This window comes from Aspergillus luchuensis, chromosome 7 (assembly GCF_016861625.1).
Source record: "Aspergillus luchuensis IFO 4308 DNA, chromosome 7, nearly complete sequence".
Lineage (NCBI taxonomy): Eukaryota > Fungi > Ascomycota > Eurotiomycetes > Eurotiales > Aspergillaceae > Aspergillus > Aspergillus luchuensis.
This window is the reverse complement of record NC_054855.1, coordinates 2,066,311-2,078,945: the sequence shown is the minus strand read 5'-3', so window position 1 is coordinate 2,078,945 and position 12,635 is coordinate 2,066,311. Positions and strand designations below refer to the sequence as shown.

At 49.9% G+C, this 12,635-nt stretch overlaps 3 protein-coding genes across 3 annotated transcripts; 1 reads left to right on the top strand and 2 right to left on the bottom strand.

Annotated features, from left to right (window-relative positions):
* Window positions 1–1,258: 1,258 nt before the first annotated feature.
* On the top strand, window positions 1,259–2,987 carry AKAW2_70720A (unc-93 family MFS transporter; the record flags this gene model as incomplete). Its single annotated transcript, XM_041683332.1, has 4 exons — window positions 1,259–1,852; window positions 1,910–2,517; window positions 2,596–2,691; window positions 2,759–2,987. The coding sequence occupies 4 exons, from the start codon at window positions 1,259–1,261 to the stop codon at window positions 2,985–2,987; spliced, it is 1,527 nt and encodes a 508-aa protein (XP_041547604.1).
* A 436-nt stretch (window positions 2,988–3,423) lies between these two features.
* On the bottom strand, window positions 3,424–5,603 carry AKAW2_70719S (S10 family peptidase; the record flags this gene model as incomplete). The annotated part of the gene is made up of 10 exons (XM_041683331.1): window positions 3,424–3,990; window positions 4,053–4,111; window positions 4,178–4,331; window positions 4,390–4,440; window positions 4,505–4,621; window positions 4,669–4,684; window positions 4,732–4,855; window positions 4,910–5,026; window positions 5,088–5,192; window positions 5,255–5,603. The coding sequence occupies 10 exons, from the start codon at window positions 5,601–5,603 to the stop codon at window positions 3,424–3,426; spliced, it is 1,659 nt and encodes a 552-aa protein (XP_041547603.1).
* Window positions 5,604–7,489: 1,886 nt separating this feature from the next.
* farB1 (putative C6 transcription factor (Ctf1B)) lies at window positions 7,490–10,295 on the bottom strand (the record flags this gene model as incomplete). Its single annotated transcript, XM_041683330.1, has 3 exons — window positions 7,490–9,669; window positions 9,765–9,955; window positions 10,042–10,295. 3 exons carry the CDS (start codon window positions 10,293–10,295, stop codon window positions 7,490–7,492), a joined length of 2,625 nt encoding a protein of 874 aa, XP_041547602.1.
* Between the last annotated feature and the right edge of the window lie 2,340 nt (window positions 10,296–12,635).

Here is a 12,635-nt window from a genome sequence, read left to right as displayed (position 1 = left end):
TCGCTTGGGGTCGAGTGGATCGTGTCGATTGTTCTATTCTCCATCCTGCGACTGATCGGGTTCCCGCTAGAGTCAGTCAGAGACCGATGATTCGTTGTGGTGCTTGACTATCTCGCCGTCTGACCACGCCGTCACTCACTAAACGAGTAAGCTAGTTCTTCTAGTGCGTCTTCTGTGCCCACCGGCTCGAGGACCCAGAGATAAGGTACGACGGCTTTTCTTGTCTTGTCATCCCATTGACTTTTCCCATTCTCTATTGGGTTTTGTGCGTTGCAACACTGGCGTTGAATCGGCTGCTTGTCTATCTGGGTGTTCTTCGTATCGTGGAGCTACCTAACTCCCTATTCCTGCCTATCTCTTGTGTGTCGTGTGTCTTCCTCCTCCCCGATGATGGCTGTTATCACCGTTGTCTCATCCTCCCTACTCCCACCGTGGTATCCTTGCCCAAGTTGATCCCTCCCCATCGGCGCACTCTCCTCGTGGCTTAGACTGGTGAGATTCCCCATCAGCTGGATGTTACGATTCATATCCGAGCCCCCGGAGATAAAAATAAGCCAGAGCCCCCATCGACCTTAATTTTTCTTTCACCCAATTTATCATTACCACAGCTGCAGCTTGGGCCAAGGGTTTCACGTTTTTTTTTTCTGCCTGCGCCCGTGACCAGTCACTGTTTTTCCTTTACTGGGTTCTGTGCCCACCCCTTCATTCTTACCCCGGATCATCTAAGACATCCTTGCCTGATCCTGCCCTTTTTTTTTTTTCCCTTCCTCCTTCACTGCCATAAGTCCAACCCTTTTAAATTTAGTTCTCTGGGTCCGCCCCAGTGCGTGCTACCAGATTTCTACATATTTTGGATCGCTGGCTCCTCCGTCATCCTTCTCATTTCCCCCGGGGTAGTTCCGTCCTTTCTTCTCAGTGTGATACCCTTCATCCCATTTGCTTTCCTCCATTGTATCTACTTCTTATATTTCTTCTCCTTCTCTTCCTCTTCCCCCCCTTTATCTTGTTTTCGTTATTAGGTGTCTCTTCCATCTTTCCCTCAGCCACCATTCGTCCCGTCTGTTTCCCAGCACGCACATTTCTACACTGTCACTGTCTATACCTGCACATACATGCCATTGATCCCGTCTACATATGCACATACCTGCGCATTTTGAGTACGCCTGCTGACCTGCCGAAAAGCCGCAAATAAATTCACCCCATCTGCCATTGTTCTTGGGGCATCTCCATACAGCATTGAAGCTGTCCATCAACGACAATGGCTTCCACCACAACGGGACAGGAAGACCTCCATCATGAGAAGGACGTCCCCGCGGTCACTTCAGATCCAGAGGCCGGTCAGGAAACCCAGCTCACTGGTAAACCCTGGATGTACAAGCCAATCAAGATCGGTCCCTGGTCGTTGCCGTACTTTGCCTCCCCAGAATCCCAACTTCTGCTGGTCTCCTTCGTGTGTTTCCTTTGCCCGGGCATGTTCAATGCAGTCAGCGGTTTGGGCGGAGGTGGTCAGCTGGACCCTACCGACGTCAGCGATTCCAACACCGCTCTGTACAGTACCTTCGCAGTAGTTGGTTTCTTCGCCGGGTCCATCGCAAACCGCATTGGTCTCCGCCTGACCCTCTCTATTGGTGGCTTTGGCTACTTCCTCTATGTGGCTTCCCTTCTGTCGTACAACCATAACAAGAACTCCGGCTTCCTGATCTTTGCGGGCGCGCTACTAGGTGTCTGCGGTGGTCTGCTGTGGTGTGCGCAGGGTGCGGTCATGATGAGTTACCCGAACGAAAAGGAGAAGGGTAAATTCATTGCTATTTTCTGGGTGATCTTCAACCTGGGTGGTGTGATTGGCAGCTTGGTGAGTCCTTTGATGGTTCACTCCAAATGGTAGTACTTTTCTGACCCTGGTATGCAGGTACCTTTGGGTCAAAACCTGCACTCTGAAGCTGGTCAGGTGAATGATGGCACCTACATCGCTTTCATGGTGCTCATGGCGCTTGGCTTTGTCCTTGCCTGGGCCCTCTCAGACTCGAAGTATGTTAAGCGCAAGGATGGCTCGCATGTCATCGTGATGAAGAACCCCACGTGGAAGTCCGAATTGAAAGGCCTCTACGACACCATTCGGACCGACTACTACATCATCCTGTTCTTTCCCATGTTCTTGGGGAGCAACTGGTTTACTGCCTATCAATTCAACAGTGTCAATGGTGCTTTTTTCACCATCCGGACGCGGGCCCTCAACAATCTCCTCTACTGGCTTATGCAAATGATTGGCGCATTTGTATTCGGCCAGATCCTCGACTTGAAGTTCCTTACCCGCCCAGTCCGAGCCAAGCTTGGTCTTGGACTCCTTTTTGCCCTCACAATGGGCGTTTGGGGCGGTGGTTATGCCTTCCAGAAGACATACACCCGGAAGGATGTCGAGGCAGATACCGACTGGACGACCAGCGGCTATGTTGGACCCATGTTCTTGTACATGTTTTATGGTTTCTATGACGCTGCCTTCCAGACCTGTGCATACTGGTTAGTGCCGCTGTTGTCTCTTATCTTTGGCGGCTGCGCTTATTGTCTGCAGTTTACTGACTGATACGGGCTGTGTAGGTTCATGGGTTCACTGACTAACAACGCTCGAAAGTTGGCCAACTTCGCCGGCTTCTACAAAGGCATCCAGTCTGCTGGTGCAGCTGGCATGTGGCGGTGAGTCCTCGAAGCCCCCTCGCTCACGAATTTAGGCGTAGAAGCTAATGAATATACTTTGCTGCAGTATGGATGCCGTGGGAACCCCTTACATGACGGAATTCGCCTCCTGCTGGGGCCTGCTCGCCGGCAGTCTTGTCATCGCGTCGCCCGTAGTGTTCTTGAAGATCAAGGAGCATACCGACGTCGAAGCGGACCTCAACTTTTCGGATGAGACCGCTCAAGAAGTGGGTGTTCCGCTGGAAGACCATCCTTCCGAGAAGAAGCAGGACCCGGAGTTGGCTATCGTGAAATGATGACTAAGCTTTCTTTTATATACACGCATTCCATTTCAGCGGAAAGAGGTTGCTGGAGTTCCATGATGGCCAGGCATTAGCCTCTGTCTTTTTGGTGGTTGATTATGTTTTATTTTCCTTCCTGTTATTTCGCTGGATATCCATGATCAGATTGGGTTTTGGAGCGTATCACGACATCTAGCTGAGGCACAATTACGTTAGCCACAGCAAGTTACGAATTACCGTAATGGACTTAATATGACATGACTCTTTATGGTCGCTGCAAAGTGTTGCCAGAACACCTGATAAGTTGTAGGACGACGTCGTGGTATGATAAATCATGTTGAAGGCAAACATGTCTAAGAAAGCTTGCGTGCCACTCTTTTAGGTTAAGGACAAGTATCAGAATAAATAACACAACATTAGCCATGCCAAAGAAGGAGATTTCCCCGCAATCCTAGTCGACGGTGGTACTTGACGCTGTGGACAGTGGTACGAACGACTGCGTGTGTGTAGCCTGCGCAGTGCCGTTGGTGGTATAGTCGGGCCAAATCTGAGTAGTACCCGCTGCAATATCCCATCCAAATAAAGTACGGTTGAACAGCTGCAACGCTGCGATCGGTTGATAGTATGGGACCTCATGCCCGGCTTGATATACGCGGGTGAAAGAAAAGTTGCCATACTCGCGCGTCTCCCCGTATTCAACCCCATCTACCGTCATGGGTGTGTAACCGGCTGCACGGAACTGAGATGCATGGGTGTAGTTCACTGCGAGTGAGATGGCCTGACCACCGAACCAGTTACAGATATAGTCAGCATCGCCGTAGATCAAAGACACGCGTACGGGGAGTCGGAGGATCTCTTCAAGGTCCTCGATGAAATTTGGCCATACAAAGTCGCCGGTCTGCTGGAATGCGTAATATACGTCGCTGCTGGACTCGGTGTAGTTGATGTCCACGCCGATAGCATCCATGACTGAGTCTTTCTTGAGGTAGTCAACGAAGTAGGACGGCGGGGTCGGGTCCTAGGTAGACATATTAGCTCTGTCCCTGTTCGGAAAGTGCAATCCTTATCCTTGTCACTTACATTGTAGGGGTGGCGAATATCATACACGCCACGGCCGCCAAACTGGTAATAAGGCCCTTCTGTACAACAGCTTAGCGAAGCCCTTCATCAATACATCCCTGCAGGGGAATTGCAAAACCACTCACCAACATTGTCCCTGCACATGTTGGCTGCTTCTGTACATATAGCATAATCAGCTAGCGAGGTTCTATTGGTCAGTTTACACAAAGAAACCTGATCCTGGCATCCATTGGGCATCGTGTTGGCGAACTTCATATAGTTGTACACTGTGTCATTGAGCTATAGCAAGTATGAGCAAGAATGATATAAATCCACGAGGTGCGGATAACAAACTTACAGCTTTAATTCCATATGTATTGTTGACAGCAAATTCCGGGTAGTAGTTTGCCTATTCATTGTTTTAGCGATGTCTCTTACGTCAAAACCTCTGCGCGAGCTGCATTTCTACACACCTGAATGGCGGCATCAATGATGCCATTGATAATCCCGAGAGAGTTGAAATTGAGTTGGACTCCACTCACTTCCCCGTTAGCAATTTTCGAGTTCTGCTCGTAGAAATGATTGAAGAACTTTGGTCATCAGCTTCATATCTGTGCATCCAGAGAAGAAAACCTACAGCTGGTCCATAGTGTCTTGATCAAGTCAGCATACGTCAATCTGATCTGAAAGCTGCACTCACCCTCCGTAGCTCTCCGTCCAGAGATTGAACTCCTTGGACTTGACTTCAGAATCCAGCTGTGAAAGGCCACCGAGGAAGCCTTGAAGTACCTCCCAGGTTGCGCGTGCAGCGATATCGGTCGTGTCTATAAAGTAGGAACATGAGTAGAATGCTAACTGAGTCATACCAGACAACTAACCGATGATTGTGGCATCAATAACTGGGTATCGACCCTGGACTCCAGCAAACGAGGCGTTCTCGGTGACTCCAGTAATTGGGTTCAAGGACCCGGCCTCGGTTTCACTGTAAGAGAACCCTTCGCAGATAAGATCGTAAGCAATGTACTCATGATGTATCAAGGCAACAGGATTTCATACCCACGCCGAGGGGCTGGGACAAGAAAAGAAGATTGGTGACTTCGTTCCAGGAGTACTGGTTGACGATTGATTCGTACTCTGGGGTGATGTGACACGGACCCAACTCTGTTGTGAAAGCGTCAGAATATTCAAGCTATTCGTCCTTTCCGCCTCGATATTTGGCCAACCTTCGAAAAGCCCAATCAACGAATCGCTTCCAGGGCCACCATTCAGCCACAAAGTCACTGGATCATTCTCGGGATCACGACGTGACTCAAAATACCAAAAAAAGGTATGTGATTCTGGCGAAAGATCGACATATCCGGAATATGATTTGACTCCGGGCGTCGTCTCACAAACGCCTTCGGTTCCTGGTTCTTTATACCTGATGGTGACATTGTTCGGAGTTTTTATTGATTTGACGCCAGTGGGTGCTTTTGGTAACTGCCTTCTCATCGTGGAGGACCATTTATTCTCGGGCGTAGCATAACTGAGTGCAGCCAGGGCCAATAAGGGCACCAACTGAGAGCTGCGCATGGTGTTGTTGAATGCAAGGACAGACTCAGTCACAGCTATACCTAGTTAAATATCTTCGAAGATTGGTTCTATACATGCACCGCAAGCCACTATAGGAGTCCTTCAAGGAGAGAAGGGTCAGCAAACGATGGGTGGGGGATGCCAACCCCAGCCAGGGCTTTATATACTACATCGTTGCATGAGCGACAAAGTTTGAGAGAAAAGTCGCAGGCCCACATGGTGTGAGGGGAGAATAATTCATATCCAGTGGATAGAAGATACATGCTGGCGGCAATTGGCAATGCCGTGCAGCTTGCAGAAGACAAACACTATTGTGTGGAAACGAGGTTGTATCCCGCCGCCGTTTCCGGCCTGATCGGTGAGGCGTCAGTTAAGCAGCTCAGCATCTCCTCCAATAACCGAGGCGGAAAGGAATTACTGGGGTAGGAAAAGGAGGGGTGGATGGAGCAGCCGAACCCTGCATGAGAAATCCCGTGGTCAACTTGCCAATAATAGTGATAACACGCTGTCTCGCTAGTGCTGTACCTTGGTACTTAGTGTCTTGGTTTGGATTCCGTGCCTCACAGGACGTGGATGAATTGGCACTGTGACAGTTGACTGATCGAATCCGTGCCCCGAATGTAAGGCTATTGAGAAAGGATTGTGACTCAGTCAATGTGGTATCGGGGGCCCAACTTCCTTGGCGGGACAGGTATTGGATGATGGTGGAGAGCTATTTGTTAGTTACACAATGGCAGACGCTGTGGCTGTGAGTAAGATGATGCAGGGACCGGGATTGAACAGGATGATTCAAGTGCCCGGTGCGGGGGAAGAGGCCAAGAAAAAGACACAAAACAAGAGAAGATGTGCGGTCCATCGTTGAAACCAATGACAGGTGGAATGAGAAAAAGAAGATAGAAGAGAGACAGAGTAAATGAAAGGATGGTGGAGGGAGAGACAGACAAGACGGGAAAGTGCCTGACCCAAAGCACCTGCCTGATCGGGACTGGTATGCACGGGACCTCCTCTCCACCACTAGTAGTACTTCATGACCACATCTTGGATCTCCACTTGAGACAACAAACTAGCACAGACCGAATACCTGGATGGTATACAGGTGTATTAGCCGGTCCGCTCAAGTTGCTGCGACTGAGCAAGTTTTGAGGGTATGAGTACGGTTTGTTCCACAACGTCCTATCAATAACATCTTGATTGATCCCATCTGCGGGTGTATGTTTTTTCATCCTAGCAGATAATCCTCTCCATATGCTGTCAGCTTCCACTGTATGGAGAGAGATATGGACCGACCGTATCGACTCAACAGATGCCACACAGAATTGACGGCGACAAGATTCCCCCCCAAGCGGTCAATGGGTGGTGTTCACTGCAAGGGTGATCGGAGCAGCAGCAGCATAGACATACCTGAAGAATGCCCGGCAAGGGTGGTCTACAAGAAGTCGAGATCCTCTTCGATTCATCGATCTACCTGCTTCCCTTGCCAGTCCTACATAGTTCAATCAACATACACTACTACATCTCTCCGACGAAGCTAAGGTTACTATAACCCGAGTAGCATGCGTTAGGTCATTCATTTTCTCATGTCGTACTTTTCGACTCTGTATGTACATAAAATGGGAACAATTGCCCCGTGCAGGGGGACAAATCAGGCACATGAAGTACATAAGAAATAAGCATCAACCGATCCAAGGTTCGCAGGATTTCGAACCCGGTACGTAAAAGCCCGCGAACGCCAAGCGCCCATTTCCCTTTGATGCATACATATGTTGTAAAAGGGGCCTATTTCAACAAACGGCCAAACAAGATCGCCAAGAGCAGTGCAGAAAGCAAATGAGTTCTAAATCATGGCACAAATATGAAACAATGTCGCAACAGTGTCTCCAAGCCGCTTAAAGACTCAGGCCGAGTTCCGCATCGAGGTCGGCTGCGAAAGTGTTCATATCGTTCCGTGATGCCGCAGCGCGATCGTCGGCAAGTTGTCCGTCTCCCAAGCCGGTCAGACCAACGCCTTGTTTCTCGGTATCGAAGCCCATGATATCGGAAAGATTGTTCATGGTACCCAAGCCAAAGCCATAGTTCTTCCCATTACCATTCCCGGTATTCAAGCCATCATCGGGGGCAAGGAAGTCCGCACCGGCATCGTCAAAGTTGATCAAGGCATCGAAGTCGTTCTGGGTTACTTCCGCATCATTCGCCAGATCCATGAGCTCACTGATGCTCAGCTCCGAATCGAAGTTGGGGATGGTGAAGGCATCCTGGTGATAACTGGGGTTGATGTTGCTGGTGCTCCCATTCTCGCTACCGTCGGAGGGAGGGGGCGTTGATGCGAACTCAGGACCGCTCTCCTTGGGAAGCTGGCTGGCACGTCTTGCGCCATCGGATTTCGGATACGTCAAGTCAGGGATCTTCTGCGCGAGAGAGTCGGGGGGTGGGGTCAAAGTGTTGACGCGTGCTGAGGTGTCAACTATGCTGTTCGTCCGTGCCTGTACATCTTGCGGCGCTACTGTAAGCTGAATTCCGGCCTTGCGAATGGCAGCCTCCAAAAACGACGTAGCGAAGTCTGCCGATGCATAAATTTCTCTCAGACGTTGTAATATGCGCATGCACTGGTAGAACCGGTGAAGGCTGGTCATACGAACGTTGTGGTCACTAGACTTGATGTCGAGGAGATGAATAATCACAGCGGGAAGTAGGACCGTAACGCCAGTTGTAGGGAAATAGCGGGTCAGGTCTAGGCTGTGTAGATCCTGGGCAATATTTGTAATTTCGATCGCAGCAAACCGCACTTTATTCCTAGAAATCTCCTGTAGTTCGGCGTCCATCGAAGGGAACGGGATCGCAGGTAGGACCTGAGGGCGATGGAGAGCGCTGGATGTGGTCAAATAAACCATCTTCAGGAGTGCACGATGAGAGTGAAGAACTTCCTGCGCCTCATTTAACTTGGAGGGCGCTGCGGGGGCGTAGCGTATCTCTGTCGGAAGGTGGGCCAGCCAGTCTTCCAGCTCCTGATCACAACGACGAACCTCGAAGGTCTCCGCTGCTGATTTCTTGGGTACCAACATCATGGTGGTTTCCATCGTTCCACCAAATTTGTGGCTTAGAACCGAATATTGAGCCGATAGAACATGGCTCACACAGAGACAAAGTTTGGCCTTCTCAATGAACATCAAAGCCAGCTCTCTCTGATGGCTCACGCTCTGAAGAATCTCCGAGTTGCCTACCATGCTCACAATTTCCGGCGAGAAGGGATGAAACTCGAAATCGTCAAGAGTCAACATCGGAACATCACAGTCATCGTCCTTCACGCGCATGGGACGTCTCATTCCCAAGGCGATCAGACGATCACGCGTATATGTGCTCCACCAAATCCGTTTCCACATCCGCTGGCGCCGGACATCCATACGGGAGTTGCCGGGGTCACGATGCAGGCCAATGGTGTGTGCGAGGGACAAACTCACACCCATCCAATGCCAAGTATCCTTCTGGTCATCAGGCGTCTCATACCAGTAGGTCATTAGCAGTAATGATTGGACGAGAGAAATTCGGTCAACTTCGTAGTCGAAATCATAGAGAAGTCGTGCGCGCTGAAAGAAAGCTTTACGAGCTGCCTTTCTGGTGGCGTAGCCGGCAGCGTGGAGATGCTTCAAGTCGATAAAAGCTGTGCCGGCGAACATCACGGCTTGGAATAACAATAAACTCATACGGCGGATGCCATCGTTTTGAACGATCGTCTGCAGGAAGTCTTCTAGGTCAAGGAGGGGCATATAGGTGTGGACGTAGTGGATGTAGCTTTTCAGCAATTCATTGCGTAGTCCCACGTCGGGGACAGTCAAAGCTCCTTTCATGGACAAGTAGTCGATGTCCTCTTTTTGCAGACGTGGCGGCAATCCGCGGATGTAGTCTGGTAAGACAACACCGCCAGACCTGGTATTGGCAAAGGAAGGGTCCAGCAGCTGTTGAATCTGCGAAGTCACGTGGTGCAAAGGAAGCGTCGCTGGGACAGCGGGATTCGGGGCCATCCTTCTTCGATAGCGATCCCCGGAGCCAATTCTGTTCGCTTGGCTTTGATCTGTACAAGTACGCATTAGCATCTTATCGACAATGATACAGTGGTGATGGGTCATTTGCCACGATCTCCGAGACTAATCGAGGTGGGATACGAACATAAAAGATGTGGCATATGCTGCCCCTGATCCAGATCTACAGAACGCTGCGAGGGAGAAGCCGGAGCCATATCGGAAAGGCCATGACACTCGCTAAGTCGCCTGAACAGACTAGCCGCGTCATCGGGGATTTCTGCAGGGGATTGAGACAGCTGATGAGGGTTTGCATTATCGACCTCAACACGTGATTTCCTGAACAGTGGCAACAAGGCGCGCTCGTGGTTAGCCGGCACTTCTGTGGAGGGAAAACGGAAGACATGTATTCGACGTAGACGAACTTTCTCCTCTTGCTCTCAGTAACAATGCACTCTACTTGGTCCAGGCGGCAATTCGTGCAGGGCGAACCATTTTCGACCACATCACACCGCACTTTGCGAGCCCGACAGCAGCAGCACGCCTTGGACGCCCTCCGTTTTACAGGACGGGCATTGGCGGGCAGACCGGCAGTGGAGGCTTTCCTCTTGGATTTGGCCTCGGTTTCCACGGTGGATTGAGGGGTGGGAGAAGTTGTTGATACAGCAGTGTTAGTCATTATGCAAAGCGTGAATTCAGTTGAACCAGATCATCCGTGAGTAGGCCAGCCTTTTTGTCGTATCAATGGTGGAAGAGAAACTGTAGAAGAAACGGCGTGGAGTAGTATAGCGATAATCAGAGTAGGATAAACAATGCGACTTTCTTGGTAGATAAAGAGGATTATAGGTAATAGGACAAAAATGGCGAGGGTAGGAGTAAGGAGTAAGTAGAAAGAGTTAGAACAAGAGAAAGGTGGAGGAAGAGGTGTGTAGTAGGAAAAGGAAATCCAGAACGTGACCCAACAAGAGGTAGAAGTAACAAGAGTGGAGAGGGTTCCTTTTGATTTTTATGTTCCTTTTTTTTCCTTTTCTGTTTTTCTTTTTTTTAATTTATTTAAAATAAATCCATACAGGAATTAAGTTAGAGAATCACTTTCCGCCGGAAGGGGGAGAGAGAGAGAGAGAAAGAGAAAAAAGGAATCACAGGACCACGTTCCAATCTTTTCGTCCAAAGGGACGAAAATCGAGACATGACCTGGGGCCGGGGAGGAGAATGTTTAAGTACGATTGAACTAGTGTCAGTAGCAGCAGCAAATGTCGCAAGTGCCTTTTCCAACCGTCAGTCAAAAAACCAGACAGTCAGGAGGCGTTGGCGTTGGGGATGATGAGCCCCAGATCCACTCACCATGGTCGCCTCCCCCAGACCAGAACCGTGGAATTCCGCCTAGAAAGTGGAAACCCAATGGCGGACGGTGTGCTCCGTACTAGACTTTGAGACTAGGGGAAAGGAAAAAGAGGACCTGACCCGGGTTAATCATCATCATCATCATCCTCATCATCGGGGTTGTCATCGTCGTCGTCAAACCGCGCCGGGGGGTTTTAGTTGAGTAGTGAAAAAGACTCTTGCTACCTATCATGGACTAGACTATACTCACTAGTCACGCTGGCCAGAAAAGAAGGCCGGCGCTAGTGCGGGTCTGTATTTACCTCAGACCGCATCGACTAGTCCCTTTTTGGGGGGAGTTGGAGGCTTGGGAAAAAAGGAAAAGCGGGTTCCAGTCGGAGTGGTGGGGGAAAAGGAAATAATAATCAGAATTTAATAATAATAATACCTATGAAAAAGACACAATCAGATTACGGATGTCTTTTTGGGCCAGTCGTTGCGCTTTGCTTACTGTACAAAACACCCCCACTGGAGATGCCAACGACCATTCAGAAATCCATGACTGTTTGTAGAGATCCACCACCAAACGCAGGACCCCCTCCTCCTCCGACCAAAACAAGTTTAGTGAAGTACTTACTAAGTATTTAGTGGTTTCCACCCAGTTCCTCAGCTTCCGTTCCACAGCCGGTTTTTTTCTCAATGTGTAAACTACAGTAGGGAAGTAGTAGTCTACCCATTTCAGTCAAGTGAACCAACTCCCGTCCCCTTACTCCGTATTTTCCGTCCTCTTAGCCCGTCCCCCCTCCCTCTCTTCCTCCTCTTCCCCACTACTACTAAGGAGTAGCAACGGACCCAGAAGAAGGCGATGGCAGTTTTCCATACCCGATTGAGGGGGGGGGTGGTCTCCATCGGCCCGGTCACGTTACTGGCCCTGTCCGCCACAACCAGTCATCGGCAACTTGGCCACCACCGGAGGGGACCGGGAGCAAATTCAAGATCCTGCCATTGGTCTGAACTAAACGTGCTATCCCCAATCCCCATGAGACAAGACACAAGACTCTGGAAACCTTTCCCCATCGGGTGCTTGCAGTGGGAAACTTTTATTTTGTAGAATATTCCTTCGCGACTACTTTTGACCCTGGGACATCCTCAAAACTGTCATGACGCTATTCTTCCGTGCAGGGTTGCAGCCACGGGGCGGTATACATACGGAGTAGTGCGGTGACTTTTCCGGAGTCAGTTAGTTAACTAACACACACACACACACACACACACACACCAAGGGAGGATGCGTCATATTTGGTTTCGGAAAAGATTCCGGCTCTTGTGACTTTTCTTTTGTTTGCATGCACTACTCGCAACTCTGGACTGGAGATGGATGCACGGCGTCTCAGAAACTCGGGTCTGCTTCCGTCGGCTTCCCTTCCATTGCCCCCTTTTACGTCAGTCAGACAGTTAGTCAGGTAGGCTCGAAAATAGTGATTATTACCAGAATGTAAATCATTCGGCTCTTTGTCTCTAATAAGATTTTCTCTCCCGCTGGATCCGTATTGCAAAGCGTAAGTCTACTACTGTGTGTTCTTTGATCGGGGATCGGCCCCTGCGGTACGGAGTACACTTCACGATCTCCCTTTTGCTGAACAGCCGAGTATGGGTCAGCCAGCCAGATACCACGGAACCGAGGCCCGTAAGCGCT